This window comes from Protomyctophum parallelum, assembly GCF_964188405.1.
Source record: "Protomyctophum parallelum genome assembly, chromosome: 3".
In the NCBI taxonomy this organism is placed as follows: domain Eukaryota; kingdom Metazoa; phylum Chordata; class Actinopteri; order Myctophiformes; family Myctophidae; genus Protomyctophum; species Protomyctophum parallelum.
The window spans coordinates 23,693,594-23,715,223 of NC_139698.1; the positions used below are offsets into that span (position 1 = coordinate 23,693,594).

Consider the following 21,630-nt stretch of genomic DNA (forward strand, 5'->3'; position numbering starts at 1 on the left):
ATGTTTAAACCCTTTACAGTCTAAGGTTCGAACAAATTAGTTCTAGTAATAGGCCCATGTACTGTATCTTTGGTTTTTAGGTCAGTTAGCTGTATTTGTCATGGAAACCATTTAATACTCATCTAATACCTTCTTGTCAAAACTAGTGACACTTTCTACCTCGGTACGATAAGAGAACCTGCATGAAGAAGACTGGCAATTTCATTATAAAAGAGACCAGTATCTATAATAATACATCCAATTTGTATATCGCTTTTCTCGGGTACCCAGAGTAGCTTTACAAAAAAACCCAGAACAAACTAAAACTGCTTCATTATAGGAGCTAGAATAACTAGTTAAAAAGCTAAAAACTAAGAAACTTAATCCATTTTGCTCAACCTTTTTCATGTCAAGGACCCCCAGAATGATCTCCATTGGGCCACGGACCCCCATCTCAAATTATGTAGTTCCAGGGACCCCCCAGAAGCAAATATTTTAGTTAATGTTCGCTCTGAAATATATATTCAAAGATTTGCGCCACGTTTTCACGATTTGAAAAAATAAATAGCAGACCTACAAGCTCGTAGCGCGGCACTCGCGCTATGAGCTTGTAGGTCTGCTATTTTTCAATAGCTAAAGTATAACATAATGCTTGAAACACCAAAAGGGGTTCCCGCGCAGAATAGGTTAAAAGGCAAATCTAGCATTTGATCTTATTCACAATATGACAATATGTCGTAGATCAACGGTTCACTTGTTCCCATACATAAAACAGGCTTTTTTGTGCCAATATCGACGCCCCAACAAGGCCATTCACACAATTAACATAAATACATCATTCAACACGTAACCCAGGCAGCACTTGTCATGCCTACATTGTCAAATACATTAACCACAACATGTCTTTAAAGGGATCCCTGGCTGATAAGACAAATATGCCTTAAAACATTATATTTGCCTAAAATAAAAACACCTTAAATATTATTTTTTCAGAAATGAAGAATCTTTCTCTCAATAGGAACGGCTCCTGTCGCAAGTTGATGATGTCATATATGTCCATGTGTGGTTTAGCCCTATGGAATGCATTACACCTTAATACTTCCTAGGGATAATATGAGCATCAATGCAATATTTTAAATACTTTTTATTAGCCCGTGCATTCCATATATTCCATAGGCCTGGCTCACACATGGACATCATATGATATGACATCATCAACTTGTGACCGGAGCAGTTCCTATTGAGTGAAAGATTTCTCTATTTATGAAAGAAATAAAACGATTAAGGTGTTTTCATTTTTAATTTTAGTTATAGAGGGCAAGTTATAATGTTTTAAGGCATATATTTGTCTTATTAGCCAGGGATCCTTTTGAGTAGGTCGTGCTTTAGCTATTGAAAAATAGCAGATCTACAAGCTCAAAGCGCGCCACTGAGTGGCGCGCTACGAGCTTGTAGATCTGCTATTTTTGCTAGACCCTGGCCCTGGGAGATGCATGCTGAGGTGAAGCGCAAAACACCTACCATCAGCTCCCACTCCCAGTAGCCTACTTGCCGCACAACTTGGCCGCACCCAAGCCGTGCTACCCATACGCTTGAATTGGCGGCGGTGCCCGGGATCGAACCCGCATGAACCTGTCCAAAGGCGAGAGCTCCACCGACAGAGCTATATAAAAATGTCTTTGGTTTGAGACTTTTGAGTTCAAAGGAAGGCATTTAAAACGTTTGTACAATGTTTTGACAGTAACACCGGTACAGTAATATGGTACGTTTTTTAGACATGTTTTACATCCTCTTGTCTCCTCCAGTGTCTCTTATAACAGACCACCGAGAACGTAGTGGCCAGGGGGCCGTTTTTGTCAGTGTTCGTGGCAGGGGTCGAAGGGGTACACCGAGACGCCGCCGTGATGCTCGAGCTCCGTCTCGGACCAGGCGAGGACGTCCCCGGTGAGGTGGCTGCCGCAAGAGGCCAGGCTGTGGATGTCGCTGGGCGCCAGCACGTGGGACCACATCTGCAGGTCTGAGATCTCGCCCACGAAGGACTGGGTCGCGTCAAAACGGCCGCCCAGCGTGTCCTGGAGAGGTCAAAACGGGTAAGAGTTCAGGTAAGGGATACAACTCTTTGTATTTTATTTAGAGATGTCCCGATGCTGTATCGGTATCGGGGGAAAGTATCGGATCGGCCCTTATTTGTCATATCGGGTCATATCGGTATCTGTGACACAGGGGTAAGGGGTTGACACTATGGCAGGTAAATAAAATGTTGGGACGTGTGGAGTTTGCTTTGGAGTTGCCCAAACTGCAAGTGTGCATTTGAGTGACGAGTAGGCTATAAACACAACACGAGATATATATATATAGCTAGATGGCTATAAACAACATGAGATCACGACACTGGTATCGGTATCGGCTAACACATAAATTGAGGTATCTGGATCGGAAGCGAAAAATGGGGACATCCCTGTATTACAACAAGGAGGGGGGAAGGCAGAGCGGAAGGAGGCTTAATAGGAAGCAAAGGAGGGTGCTGCTGAATGCAAAAAGACAACTAAATTGTGGGTAGTTCTGTGTGGGATTCAGACAGTCTTTAGACAGCGCAACTTATATATTCAAAGATTTGTGCCGCATTTTCACGATTTTTTAAACATAGCAGACCTACAAGCTCGATCTGCTATTTTTCCAATAGCTAAAGTATAACATAATGCTTAGTTAAAACACCAAAATGTTTAAAGGAACTTGAGTGGACAAGCTGCATCAGATGAGATGTAGAAATGTTGATATTATCAATGTTTCCAGTTCCCACTGTTCACATCTCCTGTCCACTCGGTCAAAAGTATAATTGTGCTTTGTTTGCACTGCAGGTTTCAAAATGTTTTAACTTTTTTGATTTATTGAATACTTTATTGACAGTTTGCAAAATGTAGATACAGTTATATACGACAATGCCTACAGGATAACACAAAAGTCAGTAGTTGTCAGTATATTAAGTGTCATAGTTTTAGTCGTCATGGCTTAGTTTAACCCATTTTGGTGTTGGCATCATGTCATGCTTTAGCTATTGAAAAATAGCAGATCTACAAGCTCATAGCTCGTAGCTCATAGCTACAAGCTTGTAGGTCTGCTATATTTGAAAAATCGAAGAGCGACTGACATAGAAGACATTTTTAGAATCTGATCTCAGGTCAGAATGGGTTAAAAAAGGTAGTCGACGAACAAATGCAGTACATGGTCTTTACCTGTTCCTGTCCGATGATGAAGACCCCTCCAGGTTTGATGGGGTGCCAGGCAGAGAGGCTGTCCCCGGACCCCCGCTGCACCCCGTCCTGGTAGGCCTCCCACTGCCCTTCCCGCGTGGACCACGTCACACACACATGGTGCCACTTCCCGTCACTCAGAGACAGGGGCAGCGTCACCGCCTGAGGGCACACAGGTCAAGGTGGACAATGGTGAGTCACTCCAGTATACATATACTCTCTCTGTAGATGGTCACTTAAACCCTACACAGTATATACTTAGTTGACCGGGGTCCCCCAGGGTTCGATACTTGGTTTGTCCCTCTACACCAAATCTCTGCCAAAGAATAGCTGATTTCCAAGTTGTGTAGATGAGCTATAGACGTAATGGCAAAATAGAGTGCAGTGAATTTCACTGATACATTTTACTTTGAGTAATATCCAACATTCATATCCAGAGTGGAATGGGAGAAATGCAACTAGAGAATGAAACTCAGTAAGGAGTATGAATATATTTTTTTCAACCACAGTCTGTTATGGACATAATTCACTGAGAAAAGTACTGCTTACCTTCCTCAGAATGTATCTAATATAAGACTATGTCCATACTGTTTATATTGCCAAATTAACTTATCCATATGACCTTTTTCAAGAGAACACTAGTTGTCAGCAAGCCTGTTTTACACATTGGTGAATTTTATTTGCACCTGAATTGAGAAATATGATTTTCTACCTCGGAGCACGTCTGTCGTAATTGGGGCCGTTAACAATATACAGTAGGCCTACATGCCCCAAAAAGACTTAATTTTTTCCTATCAAAAGTCCAACCTCAATTACTTCCTAACCAACAAAGATAATGTGTGCTTCACTGCTTACATCAGCAATTCTACCCAATGATGTCATCATGACATGCTCCTGTTAGTCTCACGTGCAGCTATTCCACAATCTCCGAATGAGTCTGGAACTGCTGAATAAGGAAGCTGCCATTTACGTTATTTTAAGAGCTTAGATGATTTCTATTTAAGATGAAACAGAAGTGGGGTATATTTTACTCATGATAGAGCTTCAGTTTCTCCAGAATGTATGACGGAAGCATTTGGAAATTGCAAGAGGCAACAGCCGGGAGACTATGCACCTGTCAATAAGTCTTCCACACAAAGCTACTACCTGTATATATTTAATTGTGCTAGAGCAGCTAGACACTAGAGGGCAGTGCTGCATGGCACAAAGATGGCGTCTATACAGTGACAAAAAAGTCACCCCTGCAAAACAAAACAGTGCTGTGCCGACCAGTCGAGTGTTCCAGTATATATTCTATATTTTATTGCCCTCCAAAACAGAAGTGAGAAGGGAAGTTTCATCTGTTCTCAAAACTTATATTAATGTCTAGGTGTGCTGTCATGCCCATTTCAGCATGGCTTGAGAGCTTATTTCAACCAATTGCCGGTAGTGTAATATTAAATATTTTACTCCACTTTTTATTCTTGGCTTGTCTTTGCATGGTGCCAGTGATTTTAGTCATGGTGCGGCGCTGGGGGAAAAAAGAAGTCTGCATGAAACCCTAAAATAAATGACACGGATGCTTTCCCGGTTTTAAAGGTACAGTATAACTAACTATACACTTTCCCCGTATTCAACCTCTTTTTTTTTTTTTTTTTTATCCCACGATTTTGTAACCCAGTTTTCTTATCACCCAGTGCCAATTATCTATGTAATCCTGGGTGCTACACTTCCTCTGCCAACCTGGGGGGGCAGCGGACTGACCTCATGCCTCCTTCTATGCATGAGGAGTCCAAGCTGCTTCTTTTCACCTGACAGAGGGGAATTTCCACGGCCGGACGTAGCGCGTGGAAGGGACACGTTATTCCGACCAGTTCCTTTCCCCTCCATCAGGCTGGCTGGCCAGGGGGAGGTAGTTTTTAGAGACCAGGATTACGGCATGTTTTTGTGAGGGTATCTACCCTAGGGGACACGGGGAGAACATGCAAACTCCACACAGAAAGGCCCTATCGCCAACCCCCGCCTCGGGTATGGGCACTGATGACGCGGAGGAGGGAACACGCCGCCAGTGCCCACAGTGTCCCCAGCGGGAATCGAACCCAGGACCTTCTAGCTGTGAGGCGACAGCACTACCAACTGTGCCACCGTCTTCACCCTCTTAAAGCTAAATAAATAGTTAAATACACACTACAAATATTTTTCGGAAAACATTTGAGATGAGAAATGGGCAAGGCAGTAATAGAAACACTTTCATTCAGCATCCTTGCTTGGTTTGTGGTCTGACATGACCTCCAGGCGGATCAAGGTACTCGCATGCTCGAAATGAGTGCTCAGAGCTGGGTTAAAAGGCGTGGTGTGGTGTCTGGAGGGATTGGAACGGAAGTTCCATGGGGGTCAACCCCCCCCAAATCGCTGTGATAGGCTGAGACGTGCCCCGCTCCCGTTCCACCGGGGAAATGCGTCACGATACGGAAATGAAATGCCACCGGTCGGTACTCTGAAATCCCATTTGAGGTCGTCTTTTAAGTGCTTAAGGACTGCTCGTTGTTGCCAGTGTAGCGGTTCAACACTGAGCTGAAGCAGCCCGGTGACCTTTAAGTCCACCATGGTCCACTGCCCCACTGGCCTCATGCTATCGGTTCATCCCTCTTACTGACGTATGAGGCAGCTTAGCAGGTGGAGGGTGGTCACATGCAGTATACAGGTTAGGTACAATGGCCCACGGTGAGCGAGGGGGGGGGTTAACTCAAAACTGAGTAGAGGTGTGCATTGGCACTGCCCTCGTGATTAGGTTGTGTGTTTTGTTCGTTCTGGCTCTCTGTGTATTATTATTATTTTTTCAAACGGGAAGCGAGGAACGCAGGCGTTGTTGCCTGGATCAACGACGGGTCTCCTCCAGGTCTGCTCAAGTGGGGAGCAACAACGCAAGCGTAAAAATAACGTAAATACGCTTGCGTTGTCACACCGCGACTGCTCCCCAGTGCTCCGCGCAAAAACGCAGGTCTCATTGAAAATGCGTTAAATCGCTTCACGTTTGAAAGGCTCTTTAGTCTAGTCCTGAGGTTTTTTTACAGACATTATCGTACCAATTGTGTTATCGTTGTTCCTCAGAGAGGGTTTTAGTTTGGCTAATGAGGCTGTAAGGTCAACTATGTTATTGATGCTTTCTAATTCCCCGTTTACGCTTTCGCTCGTGTCTTGGAAGGTTATTTTAAGTCATGGCTGCCAGTTCCCACCTGATGTCGTGTGGGAGTTCAGACCGATCCAGACGGTACTGAATAACCGCTAGCTGGCATAGCATCTTTAGACCAGGGCTGAAGTCTAAGATGTAAAGGTCGTCATCGTGTAGGCCTGCTGTCGTCTTTAAATCCGCCAAAGACGATGCCACGATTTCCCACCATGCAACAGCAGCTGCCAGCCACCACGGACTGGTCATTCACATTGGGCTTAACCTCCTTCCAGGAGAAGGTCTCTGGATTGAACTTCCACAGATCGTTGGCAAAGTCTTCCTCACCCGGTTCTTTCTCAGCAGTGTAACCAAATACGTACAGCTCTCCGTCGTGGACAAAGACGGAATGCCACCAGCGTTCTTTCGGAAGCGGCCGTGCAGAGGGAACGACGAGCCAGAGGTCGGCCTCCGTGTCAAACACCCTGACGTCGTCGTAAGCGTCGCTCTCGTGTCCCTGTCTCCCAAATACAAACATCTTTGTCCCCGTGATGGCGGCCGAGTGGCTGTACGAAGCAGGAGGCAGGCTGCCCTCGGCGTTCACTGAAGACCAGACCATCGTGGCGGTGTCCAACTTGTAGACGTCGTTGGTGGCCCCTCCAGGCTCTCTCATCCGTAGACATACATGTCCTTCCTCGAGACGCAGGCCGAGTGGCCGAACCGCACCTCCGGAACCGTCCCGGAAACCTCTGCATTGAGCCATCTGTGGGCGTCGACGTCAAACGCATAAAGCACGTTGTTGCAAAAGTAGTGCTCATCATAATCCAGACGTCTGCCACCCCAGACGTAGACCATGTATCCGATGAGCACAGCCGTGTGACCGTGGCGTTTACAGGGCACCTCAGGGGGGCACTGTTCTCCTCCTGCGGTGGTTGTCACTGCAGGGGGCAACATGGTCCATCTCAGAGACAGCGTGTTGAAGACGTTCACGTTGACCTGATCTTCTAGCGAGTCGCCTCCAAAGGTGTACACTTGGAGTCCCACCACCACGGACGTTCCGCCGCTGTCACAGATGACTCTTGGGTTCAGGTTACTCTTGTCTGTTCGCAGCCTCACCGTACAGAGCACCATCTGACGGACACTGGCTTGAAATGATACCGTCGCCGCCTCGCTCCGTAAGACCGGATTATTGGACATGATGAGACCCTTTATAATAACACAAATCACACCCGTGCGATATCGTACATCATCATGAAGTAAAATAGACACTATGCCCATTTGCCCAGACACTATGGGCTGCATTTTGCGTGTCTTAACCATAGACTGGTTAAGACACGCAAAAGATCAGATTCATACAAGGTTTCCACTGGACACACACTGGTCTGATTAAGTACCAGGTCTTATTACTTGACTTGAGTAAACTAAAGACCTGGAGGCGTGATCAATGCTCTTTGGCCACTCAGAATAGCCAAATGGCATTGATCACGCCTCCAGTTCTTTAGTTTACTCAAGTTAAGTAATAAGACCTGGTACTTAATACGCGCAAAATACAGCCCTTTATGACATAAAATTCTCCATTAATTGTCAATGGGATTTTTATTTTATTTTTTTTCCTTTTTTTTATCCCACGATTTTGTAACTCATTTTTCACCCCTGTGTCAATTATCTAATGTGTTCCTAAGACAAAAATAGACACTAAGCCGGGTGACATCACGCCTCCATATATGGTCACGCCTCGTGACACATCAGACCTCGTGACACACTCCATGCCTGTCTGACGTCATCAAACCCTCTATGCTCAAGACAAGCTCTATAATATGTCCATGAACCATGGCCAACATACATGTTATGTGTTGCCACAAATTTACGCCATATTTGGCAGACATTTGACCTAATTTCTCCTTTCATTTTCCTTTAATATATTTTTTATCCCACGATTTTGTAACCCATTTTTCACCCCGGTGTCAATCATCTAATGTGATCCTGGGCTCTACACACCCTCCACCAACCTAGTCCCCATATATGGGGGGCAAGGGGAGAGCAACAGACTTGAACTCATGCTTCCTTCATGCCTGAGTGTCCAAGTTGCTCCTTTACACCTGACAGGGGGGAGTTTCCCTGGTTGGACGTAGCGTGTGGAAGGAACACGTTATTCCAACCAGTTCCTTTCCCCTCCATCTCCTTTCATTTTCAATGGCAAATATGAGACGTGTGGGTACGAAGCCGTATATAGGACACTCGAAAAGTGAGTATTTTCCAGCCCTTCTCTCACCTTGTCGTCCACCAGCAGCTCCATGGGGTTGTTGCCCCACTCGATCAGCACCAGCTCGTTGGCCTGCCCCGGGGCGGAGTAGGAGAACGGTGTGCCCAGGCCGGGCCCACCCTTGATCCACAGGCACAGGGTGAGGGCAAAGATCTCGTTGGGCAGGGTCCTCTTCACCCGGCTGTACATGTAGTTGGTCCGCATGGGGAAGCCGATCTGGAAGGAGCCGCCGGGACTCTCCTCTGCCTTGATCGTCCTGTCGGGACCTGCGCGATAAAGAGGGACAGCAGTTTTGGTCTATGATTTATAATAGTCATCGGAAATGGAACGTTTTATCTCATCGTGGTCATTTTTGCCGTTATTTTCCCCAGAGGAATGTGACTGGATATACAGTCCGAGCTGACTTGGTGCTGGCATCAGATCGATGTAGCGAACCCATATATGGATAGATACTCTTGGCCTAGTCATCATGACAAAGCATAATCGGATAGTATATAACAGTGGTCTGATCAAGGGATGAGGCAGAAGGTTAGGTTCAAAGCGGACACCACTGGAGCGAATTCTAACCTAACCGGCATTAGTTCAAGCTATTTTATCCTTTGGATCAGACTAAAACGGCAAAAATGGTGGCTGCAAAGAAGGAGAAAAAGTCCATGGAGTCCATCAACTCCAGACTCCGGCTAGTGATGAAGAGTGGGAAGTACGTGCTGGGATACAAACAGTCCCAGAAGATGATCCGCCGGGGCGAAGCCAAGCTGGTCATCCTGGCCAAGAACTGTCCCGCCTTGAGGAAGTCTGAGATCGAGTACAACGCCATGCTGTTCAAGACGGGCGTGCACCACTACAGCGGCAACAACATTGAGCTCGGAACAGCCTGCGGCAAATACTTCTCTGTTTGCACGTTGACAATTATTGACCCCGGTGATTCTGACATCATCAGGAGCATGGCAGACCAGCAGCAGCAGCAGCAGCCTCCCCAGTAGAGATGTATCCCGTATCCCCGTTGTTATAAATAAAGTTGGTGAAATGGTAAAGACCAGAAAAGCGAAGACGATAAAGTGAGGACGCAAATTGTGATTGGCCAGGATGAGATGATCATGTATCATGATAAGAACGCCCCTCACTTCACACGGGTGTATTTTTTGATTGGAAAGATTTTCAAATTGTTTTGGGAATTTCTGAAAGATAGATTTCCTTTAGCATTTTCTTTTAGCATTTAGTTGTCTCCCAAATACTTAAAGGGATTGTGACACAAAAAAAAGATTTTGGATTTTCTAATCTCAATTGCACCCAAAAAACATGAACTTTTAACATTCAGTAGATTTTCTGTGATCTGGGGTTTTCTTGCTCAAACAGGTGCTCTGATTTGCCGGCAGTAAGTGACTTACTGCAAATCCCATATATGTCAATGGGATTTGCCAGCAGATGTCACTGTTTCACTGTGTTGCCTGTTTTCATTGTAGCTCAAAAGTAGCTCCAAACCCCAAAGAAAACTTCAGACCACAGAAAATCCACTGAATGTTAAAAGTTCAGGTTTTTTGGGTGTAATTGAGGTCATAAAACCTAAAGGAAAAAAGAAAAAGAAGAATAAATGAAAATGAATGTCGTAAAACCTTTAAAAGGGATATTTACTCCCGACCCATAAATATGGTCCCGCCGTGCCCCAATCATGTATAAAAGCCCCTGATATATAACATTGTGCACCCACCCGGACCCGGCCGGTATACCAGAGTGTTTGTTGACATACCTGACCGGTGGTTCAGCCGGTTCAGTATGGTCTCCAGTGTGTTGGAGGAGTGCGGCCTGTATCCCGTGTGCGCCACATAACCGTAGCCGTCGTCGTCCTCTTCGTTACCATGGTGACCGTCGTCGTCATCGTCGTCGTCGCCGTGGCTACCGTCTCCGTCGTGGGCGCCGTCGTCGAGGTCATCGTAGTCTTTGTGGGGGTCGCCGTGCTCCGCGTCCTCGTGGTGACCGTCGTCATCTAGGGCCGTACGTCGTCAACAATTATCACATCACATTCGTCTAATCGCAATCTTTTGAGATAATCTAGAATTGTTTTTGTCGTGATCGTCGTGAATCGTGCCCATTACATTATATTTACATGTAACTTTTAGCGGTCCTTGACATGAAATATTGAGCACCGCTGATACAGAAACATATAGGTATTTCAGAAGGTCTAAATGGGTTAACCCATTTTGGGTGGTGAACCCCTTTTGGTGTTATGATGTTATAATTTAGCTATTGAAAAATAGCAGATCTACAAGCTCATAGCGCGCCGAGCTTGTAGGTCTGCTATTTTTGACAAATCGTGAAAATGTGGCACAAATCTTTGAATATAGCCTATATATATTCTTTTAGAAGACTTTTTTTTTATTTCGACGTCTGGTCTAAATGGGTTAAAATGTGAGGACGACGACGACAACGAGCCTTAATTACCGTCGTGGTGGTCGTCGTGGTGATGTGGGCCACTGAGGGCGGAGGTGGTGGTGTCGTCGTCGTGGGGCGGGTGTGGTGGTGCTGGCGGGTGGAGCTGCTGCTCCATGGTGCTGATCTTCCTCTGGAGGAGCTCCTTCAGAGAGCTGGAGTACGCACTGGACGCGTTCCTCTTCTGCTGGCACGCACACACAGACACGCACATATACAGACACACGCACGCACACAGTGTTACGCTATCGACTGCTTAAACCCGTTTGATTTATGAGTCGTATAAACTCTTAAAAACGGAACGCAGTGCCTCCCTGCTTGGCACTCGGCATCAAGGGATGGATTGCGGGGTTAAGTCCCTGCAAGATGCTAGCGGTCATGTCCAGTGGGTGTACTTGTATATCAAGCTGCCTCACGCTATAAGGAAACAGGAGATAGGCTCCTTTCCTATGGGCCTCAGGGCTCTGCAAAATGTATTTACTTATATTTTAATAAAATCAGCACATTTCTTATCTTGTGCCGACATAAACTGGAATTTGGGGAGGGGGGGGGGGATTAAGTGGTAAAGTAATAAATTAAGGGATATGTCTGTCCTTGGGTTCAATACTCTCATACGCTCTGTGGGCTGTGGCTGCATCTTTGTCTGTCTGTCCGTCTGTGTCTCTCATTCTCACTCATTCTCTTCGAAAAGCAAGGTAATCCTAGCGTTGAGCTGGTGGGTGGCCTGTCAATGGAGATCACTGTAATCAGTGTTGATTACACACAGCCCTTACAACCCCCTGTGGCTACTGTGGACGCCTGTCTTTGATCACGGTCCAAGAGAGAGAAACGGATAGAGAGAGAGAGAAAGAGAGAGAGATTATAGAATTAGATGGTGGGGAAGACCCCACCATTGCCAAATCTAAGCCAACTTTCTCAAGGCCAATTAACAAAATTAACAAAGTTACCTGGTGCTTTGTCTGTCCTTTCCAGAGCTTATATGTACAGTATAATATAATACTTCCGGATCCATTTATTAAGTGTTTATTGTATTATTTTGGGACTCTAGTTGATTTGATCAAACACAAGGCAACTATCCAAATGATGGATAGTTGCTGACCAAATGGACCCTTTTAGACCTTTAACTCTTGAGAGTGTAAAAGAAAGTTATTTTAAGCTCTCAAGTATTGGTAAACTTATTAATTATTAATTAAATTAATGCAAATATAATTGTTGTTTTGATCAACAGTTGCCTGTTATCTCTCCTATGTGGTACCACGTCAATACAGCATGGAATTGTGGAACAAACTCTTATCCAACGGTAACAAAAATATTCTTTACTTTCTGCATGTTGCATCTAAATGTCATCAAATGGTGGTCCGTGGCTCAATCGAATGCCGAATAAATAATGGCCCTTGATATGAAAAAAGGTTGAAAAAAAACCCACTGACATGGAAGGTTCCCCACCTGACTGTGACCATAATATGATAGTTTTCTATCGTGTTTTCTCACCTGGAGGCTCTCCAGCCGCTCCTTGAGGGCCTGCAGCATGCGGTCCATCTGCTCGGGCGATGAAGTCATCTCCCCTTCTGCTGTCGTCGTCGTGGCGACGGCGGTGTGTCTATTATCCTTCCTGTTGTCTCCGACGTGACCCGCCACTCCGCCCGCCCCGGCGGAGGGGCGCGGCGCGTCCGGTAAGAGGTTGCTGCTGCTGCCGCCACGATGAATACCCGGACGGTTGCCACCGCGGTGACCGCCCGAGCCCCTCGGCCCCACGCCGCCCTGCCGGGAGGCGTGGAGGCGGTGTTGGCGGTGGTGGTGGTCGTGGTCTGTGCGGCCGCCGCTGTGGTCGTCGTCCGCCGTCATGCTCCGACCGAAGCCCTCGCACAGGGCCAGCTTGGCGTTCAGCTCCCGGATGGTCTCCCGCTGCTCGAAGACGCTCTCCTTCTCCTTGAGCAGGCTCTCCCTGAGGTGGAGGATGGTGGCCTTGGCCTCGTCGGGCATCCCCCACCAGCCTGAAGAAGGGGAAGGTCCTCCCGCGGGTGCTGCCTCAGGTGGCGTCCCGCCGTGGCGCCCCTGGCGGCCTGATCCCCCCATGCCCGCCTCCCTGAAGCAGGCGGGGTCCGCGTCCGCGGGGATGGGGGTGCATATGAAGCGCGGGGTGGCTCCGTAGTGGTGGTCGGGGCCCATGCCGCTTGCGGACGCGGCGCAGAGGAGGAGGAGTGAAAGTGCAGCGGTCAGGAGTGGAGAACTCCTCATGTTTCCTCCGTTCCCCTCGGACGGCGGAGACGGCGAGCGAGACTTCATTGGAGATGTTGCGCCGCCGCCAACGTTATAGCGGTTGATTGTCTTCTCGTTGTGTGCATCTGATCTGGGATGCGAGGTGACAAAGACGGCCAGACCTCTTAGGGTAGATGTTGTTCTCTCATCTTCTGTGTGGCTTGAAGAACTTTGATCGACCCTGTAAGTCAAACATCAGATGTGTTCAGATCAGATTTTATTTCCGAGGCGCGGTTACAAACAGATTCCAAGGTCACAGCAAAAAGGTCTCACCTTGACTTTGCCAGACCAATCTCCCCAGGGATTTTCTTTTCCCCATGTGGCAGATTTGTCGGCCATCTCTATTCTATTTTTTATGGAGGGACAGACAGTAGGCTGACAGGAAATGGGGAAAGAGAGGCCTTCGGGATCGGGAGTCGAACCCGCGGTTCACTGCCAGACTGGATTACCAGCCAAGGTGCCTGGACCACTGAGCCACGGCCCAGGCCCATACAGTGTGTTTCTTAATGTGCTTATAGATCAGCTATTTTCGACAAAGGGTTTTAGTGTGGAGGGAAAAAGGTAGGGGGCCAATGCAGAGCCCTGGCGGCCCCGGTCAATTAAGTACAGTATGCACTGTAGAGTTTAAATAGTTGGATAAATTAGTTATAACTGTCAGAAGCTGATCATAACATATTCTAAATGATTCCATATTGTCTTTTAAGTGTGTTTTGTACAGTTGCTTATGGTAAGACATTCTATTTATTATTCAATATACTGCTGGATCAGGACGACAAACACAGCTCCTGACCGCAAATGGTGAATGACGAAAACCTTATCGGTGTGATTTGCCAAGAATCTTCTTAGCTGGTCTGCCTACATACAGTATAGCATACTGTACACGTGTTGCTGAGACAATAACACCTCATTAGTTTTGTGCCAGTGTCACACACTGAAAATAGCAAGCTCACAATGCTTCGACGTGTTGTAAGCATCTCTAGTCTGTAGGCCACATTCTCCAGTGGTCTAAATGTTTGCGTGACTTCCACTGAATATTAATTCAATTGTATTTGCTGTGTGATATGTTGAACAGCCATATTCCATCAGTAGGCCTATCTAACTGTTTCACTCCACTAACTCACGCAACTAATTGGCTTTAGGGATTAATTGAGGGATTTGACTGGAAGAGAACCCATGGTTTTCATCACTGTATATGAGCGATGAGCATTCAAGACATTGAACAGGCAATAAAGGCAGATGGCTATATTGTTAGACAACCTACAGCATGTCAATATGTGCTATAAATGTTCACAACTACGTATAGTAATATTTAGTCCCTCCCTTTTAGTTGTTTTGGGAGTTGCCTTTGGTTCCGGGATTGTATTTGTGACTGTACATTTGGACACATACTGTACGTCAAATGTGTCCTCTGCATTTAACTGTTAATTAATGACACCTGTGCTGACGAAATGAAAGCCTGGGTATCGAGGCTAGGGGTTAAGTGCCTTGCTCAGGGACACTTCAGCACAGACTGGCCGGTTATATTTAACTAAAATGAATACAATCATTACAACTAGGTATGGCAAGCACTAGCTAACTGTAGTGTATTTTATTGTATGCAACAAAAAAAGAAATATATATATATATATATATATATATATATATCTTGGGTCTTATTTTGGGTGAATATGACAAAATGAAACTAGCAAACCCACTTTAAAAACAAGTTAACACTAAACTGGAATAGAAAAAGGTTAAAATAAAACAAATTAAAAAAAAGCAGAACTAAAATAATTGCTTTGTATAATGTTCAGCAATCAAACCATAGCTTCAACCCCCTTGTTGTCTGTCTGTGTCGAGCCTGATTTATACTTCTCCGTATGCCACCGTCGTACAGCAGAGCGTTTACATGAAGCATTATTCACAGGCTTTGGAGCAGAGACAGATGGTCAGGCAGAGGACTGTGTCACACTCAATCTCCATTATTTAGCGCTAAGTTTAATACCTCGCACAGGTCACTCAATTAGCCTAATTGCAACCATTTGTTGGCAGTAACTTGGTCAGAGATGTGTGTGTGTGTGTGTGTGTGTGTGTGTGTGTGTGTGTACACACACAGCCTATGCGTGCACGTGCTGCACGCATAGGCTGTGTGTACGTGTGCTTGCTTATCCATGCGTGTGTAGCGTGAGTTCATGTGTGTATGTGTTTGTAATCCATGAATCCTGGTTGTTGTGTGCCATATGGTCCAAGTGGGCATTAAGGTAGTGTGATTAGTCCCACATTAAATCCTGATAGCCTCATTCAGCTGCGTGATTAACAACGTTAACCCTGGTGTCCCTATTTTGGGCAAATTTTCAAAACATAAAAAAATTATATATATATATATATACTGTATATAGGCCTACCCTATATTCTCAAAAAAAGACTTTCAAGCCGATCTACAAGGTGTGATTTGTGCTACAGTGTTTGTTGCACGATGAAGTAGTATAGGGCTGTGGTGTTTAAACTAAATAATGTCAAAATCTGAAATCTAAATAGATTTCAATAATGGGTTCAATAATTATCTATTTTTGTAGAAAATATATCTATTGCAGTTGCAGCATTATTGGCAATATAGTCCTTTTTCCTCTTTCTCGATAGCTTCATAGCTCACTCTTCTCAAAAAAGACTTCTGCAAGATATTTAGTCTATAATCAATTAAGCATACATTCCATACCTTAGTGCTGCTCTGTGGATGAAGACTTGTAGGTAGACATGCATGCAGTGAGTGGCCGGTTAGTAGTCCTGTTCAAGCCTTGACCAGATTGACAGAGATTTACTCCAGGGGAGTAAATCTCTAACCCTCTCCACCTCTCCTTTCCTCTATGCCTACTTCCTCCATCGGACCATATCCCTACCTCTTTCTGGGATCACTCACCACCACTGACCACTCCCCCTTGGCCCATCTTTGGACGTTGTTGACATCAGTGGTCACCAACATGTCCGTACACAGACAAATGTGTCCGTGGAAAAGACTTGGTCATGTCCATGGCAACTTTTATATTTTATTTTTTACACACTATTATATACGTAATGTTCTTATTTTGACTCAATTACTGAGTGAATAAGTATGGCAATTATTTATTACGACATGTATGGCATATTAGGAGTCCAACTAGTAGGCTACTATAGTGGTTCTCAAATGTTTTATTCGCAAAGACCCCCTTAACTCGGCGAGTGTTCAAATGGACCCTTACGTTGACAAAAATGGCCACCACAAGCCGACATGGCGATGACCCCTGGTTGATATTATTGGTACCTCTGCACGGCATTGGCATTTAGGGCAGGCGTGGGCAACCACCTCTCTTTTTGATCAGACAATCAGACAGGGTGATCAATGCATTAGTCAAACCATTAACCATTATTGTTTGATGTGCATTAAAACTCTTATCTCTTATCTCCATGATGGTAAGAATTTACCTTACCTAAATTATTGACATATTATATGTTTGCATTCTGTATAGCCTATAATTATATAATAAGTTGCAAAAGCTGTGGTGGTTTTCACCGTCTGGCATTGGGTGGTCACGCCAGCCTATTACCTGAAAAGGTCGCCGACCCTGATTTAGGAAAACACTGACGCCGGCCGGGTTAGTTGGGATTCGGGAAGAGTGAACTGTGGTTTTTTGTCTATGTAATACTTCATTCCATTTGGAGTCACACGGAAATAGCCAATCTACAAGCTCACGACACATTGTGAGGCACGATGCTTTGTGAGCTTGTAGATCAAATTCACACTTGTTTTTGCAAAAGTGGGCCTATAATGACACACACACACACACACACACACACACACACACACACACACACACACACACAGACGCATCCTTGGTCCTAACCAGGGTGTAGTTGGCCAGCTTAATTCCGTGTCTGAGATAGAGGTTGCTGGACAGACAAGAGAACAGATGGCTGGGGTCAGAAAGAATCAGACGGTTAACACTTCAGTCAACACACAAATGACCCACTGATAATTATACACTCTTTTATTTCTAATCTACCTTCCCGCCATGTTAACACTCAATTAGTCTCGGAGAGAGATTATATGCGCTATATACGTCTGGAGAAATCTAATGGCTAGAAAAGTCTCATCACTGATCACTTCTGCAAAGAAACCACTCTGGCCTCATACATGCGTATCAAACGAATGTCCTGCAGTGCTCTGTCTGTGATTTAAATTAATCAAATCAGCCCGCCACAATGCAATTCCAATGGGAGTCACATGGTTTGACCAAACATTTGTGTTTGAGTCAGCAATCAAGCACAAATGTTTGGTCAAACCATGTGACTCCCATTGGAATTGCATTGTGGCAGCCATTAATCACAGACAGAGCACAGAACATTTGTTTGATACGTGTGTATGAGTCCTCAGAAATGTATTGCCTGTTTTCCAACAGCATGGATTCCAGCAGGGTTCAACTTGCCTCATAATACTTTATACTTTATTTAAATTTAGTTTTATTCAATTTTCTGTTTTTACAAAACATAATTATCCCACCAGCAACGGGATCAAATAAATGTTAATAAAAACACAAACTATAGAAGTACAAGCATTCTCGTTAGTCAGTGTATTAGAAATGTGTCAGTGCAGTAGGACATATTTTGTTGTTTACATCAGTATTCTTTATTCTCTTGTTTGTGTTTGGTTTACAAATCCCGGGTGGTGACATCAAAGACCAGACCGTGCGCACTTCCAGATTGGCTCAGCGCCTTCAGTAATCACTTGTCTGACGACAGACAATTAAGACATTCTAAAAATAAATTAATTTAATTTAGTCTTATCCCTTAAATTCCAAGGACCAAGTCTGTAAACGCACTGGAAAGCTAAAAAAATCTAAAATGGCTAAAAGATATGACATCTTGATATGGCACTAGAACGTGAATGCTCATGTGACCTTTTCAGGTCCCACTTGTGTGTGTGTGTGTGTGTGTGTGTGTGTGTGTGTGTGCGCGCGCGCGCAAAATATTTAAAAGTGTTACAAAGTAAATAAAAACAGCCTAAAAACAGCCTAAAAACCCTCCAAGAACATCTAAGATCTAAATCATGGTCACAAAACTGGTTAAATTGGCAGACCGTAAGGGAAGTACGTGGTGCGCCAAAGTTCAAGTTCCGCAGTCACTTGCACTCGCATGGCCTGTGGCTGTGGGTAAGCTGTTCCTGAACCAGTTCGTTAGAAAGCTGTATACCCTTTACCGGATGGTATTTACCCAGCTTTCGCTCAACTGACATTTAACTATAGGGTTCATGCCATTTGCTCCGATTTTGCACCTTTTAAGTCCCCCTCGATAAGACTGTCTGCTAAGTGCCTAAAAAGGTACAGAGTGCTAAGTTCTGTAGCTTCTTTCTGTAGGACTTCTCATCATCTGATCTGATAGTGTTTATTGATGTTTCTTCCTTCTTTTTCTAGCTATACTGTGTCCCTATACTCTTAGCTGTATCTAACAGTACGTCTTTTCCTCTATCTGTACTCGGTCTATGCTGTGCACTGCTGCCTCCTGGAACTGAATTTCCCCCAACTTTATGATGGAGTTTGAGCTGTGCATGGCTTAGCTAGAGACCCATGGGGGCTGACTGAGGACCCTCAGACACTCATTTAAAATTGCAATACTGTTGCACAAAGACCCGCCTCCGCCTGCCTCTGATTGGCCTATACCGACACTGCCGGTCTTTGGTCCGGGTCCGGGTATACACAACCACAACACCAGAGGGAGCTCAACAAACCATGTGCAACCCAGATTCGGCACAAATGAGTGTGAACGCAATCAGAGGTAGGCGGGGGCGGGTCTTTGTGCAACAGTAATGCCGTTGTGAATGAGGCCCCTCAGAGCCTGTGCTTGCTTATGTTATGGATATACATACTTTTACTACTTTGTCATCAGTAATTCAACAAAGTATGCATATGTACAAAGAATACATAATGCGCACAAATAAATTGCATTAAACAGCGCTGCAGGGCGGGTCTTTGCGCAACCGCTGTAGCATGGAGATATAGGAGTGGGCCACAGAGTGCTAACTAAAAGAGGCCCATCAAAGGCAGTGTCTGGTAACAGCAGCCTGAGGCTTGCAGCTTTGTTCTGGTCCTTATAGAATCAGAGCGTTAGATGGCTTGAAAGAGTCTGTGAGTGTTTATGGAGAGTTGTATGACTAACAAGGAGATGCTATCCTATCTCATCAGAAGTTGGTGGCAGTAGTCTGATTGATTGAAGTATTTACTATACTTTGTTGACATAAAGGAAGTATTTAAACAGGTACATGGGTATCTTGGTGGTGTAGCGAATCGTGTGGACCAGACCCATTGCAAGATGCTGTACTCTGTCTCTGTCGTCAACCCTAAGCCATTCCAGCCTGTCAAAATGGGCAGGGGTGAGGAAGTAGTAGCCTGACCAGTTTGTTTTGGGATGTCTGGAGCCTTGTTTTTCGTGTGATAATAATATTGTCACCCACTCTAACCAAGAAGCCATCTGCCTTGCTGAGATTACTATTTGATCCAAAGAGAATGGATTCAGTTTTTCCCAGGTGTAAAGATAGTTTATCAGCGAGCCCGGTGCAGATTCTACGGAGTTCAGAGCTGAGGGCCTTTTCAACCCTCAGTTTGTTCCTGTCAGAGACCAGCAGAGCCGAGTCATCTCCTGCGAACAGGAACAAGTAGCAGTCACAAGCTGTTGTCATGTCGTTTACATATATTAGGAACAGTAAAGGTATTTACTGGGATTCCAGCCTGTAGCACAGTGACATTTTCAGATCCGCGGAACGCAGCGAATCAGGCTGGATACCCAGGCTACAGTAAAGGCCCTTCAAAAGTAAACATTTCAATGCTTTTTACACCACAAAGTCCCCTGCAGGCTTCGCGATTAGAGTCGGTGACAATGTAGTCGCAACTAAGCAAGGACAAAGTGACTTATTACTTTGGTTGTATAACTTGTATTTCGGATAACAAACTTACCGGTGAAAAATGGAATTGAAAGTGATTTAGAAAGTCAATACAATAACAAGATCCTTGGGCAGGATATCCTTGTTCATCAACAGAAATGGACTTGTAGCCGGTGCTCTTATTCGTGTAGTGTCACTTTGACGCTTGCACTTGATGGTACACTGCAGGCACCTCCAAATCTCTCTCTGAGGAACACTCAAAATACACATGTGTGGTTGCCACTTCAGTCGCAGCCCATGGACTCACTTATTAGCCTCTGATGGCGCAGAGTGGAAGAGAAAGTATCTCACCTTTTGAATTCATTGTCTGGTTTTCAAGATCCTCATTAGTCCCATTTTCCCAAGCACATGCTCAACTACTTATCCTGAGTAAGAGATACTCACAGGTACTCCACCAGGGGGAGTTCCTTTGACCTCTACACTACCCACCGAATTAAAAACGCTCAAGGGTAAGAATGCTCCTCTCACAGTCAGTCAGTATACTGTGGAATGCTCTGCCAACGATCTTAAATCATGGCTTCATTTGCATGTTATAATCTGTTTATATATTTTTTCCCTTTTGTTTGCCCTGTCTTTGTGACTTAATTGATCCATGTCGGTGCATTTGAAGTGCACAGTTTGCTTTTAAATTGATGCCAATATAGGCCTATATACAATACTCTCTCTCGCTGACGATCTTGTAGGCAGACGTGGTCACGTTTGCTGAACTCTAGTTGATAAACGGCATGTTCTTCTCATGAGTTACTCAGCTCCAGGTGGGAGAGAGGACAGTGTGGAGAGTGTCAGGCAGGCAGGGTGATGATGGCTGGCATCATCTGATTGTTAATGCCTGGATATAAGATACATGATACATCGCTATATCGTCACGAAAACCAATTACACTTGGGTCCTTTAATCCACATCTTTATTACGTAATCATTGAGAGCTAGTTATACATATACTATGTATATGTATAAAACCAATGGTTTTCGTCATTTGCATGGACGGTGCATACGCATAAAATTGCTGGGACGGTGCATACGCATCAAAATTGGCGGGACGGTGCATATACGCATGGAACGGCTGGGACGGTGCATACGAGTCCCGGGCGAAACTAGTACTTGCGCGCTCTGCTTGCGCAAGTAATAAACAGAAAAGAACACATGGGGGGAGTGCGCAAGTAATAAACAGAAAAGAACACATGGGGGGAAAGTGAATACATTATTTTTTTATGAAGCCTTTACATTCATTCATTCACCATTTTACCAAAACAAACCCTTTCAATGATGCCCTCCATGAATCCCTGCCATGGCTGAGTGCATGATGGTTGACTTTATTATGTCACTCTAGTGCCACCTCTTGGGGAAATCCTGCATCTACA

General features: G+C 45.0%; 1 protein-coding gene across 1 annotated transcript; it reads right to left on the reverse strand.

Annotated features, from left to right (window-relative positions):
• Positions 1-1,835: 1,835 nt before the first annotated feature.
• On the reverse strand, positions 1,836-16,283 carry LOC310856610 (neuronal pentraxin-2; the record flags this gene model as incomplete). The annotated part of the gene is made up of 7 exons (XM_083762081.1): positions 1,836-2,051; positions 3,213-3,392; positions 8,648-8,904; positions 10,386-10,622; positions 11,078-11,249; positions 12,557-13,505; positions 16,201-16,283. 7 exons carry the CDS (start codon positions 16,281-16,283, stop codon positions 1,836-1,838), a joined length of 2,094 nt encoding a protein of 697 aa, XP_083618207.1.
• Positions 16,284-21,630: the final 5,347 nt, after the last annotated feature.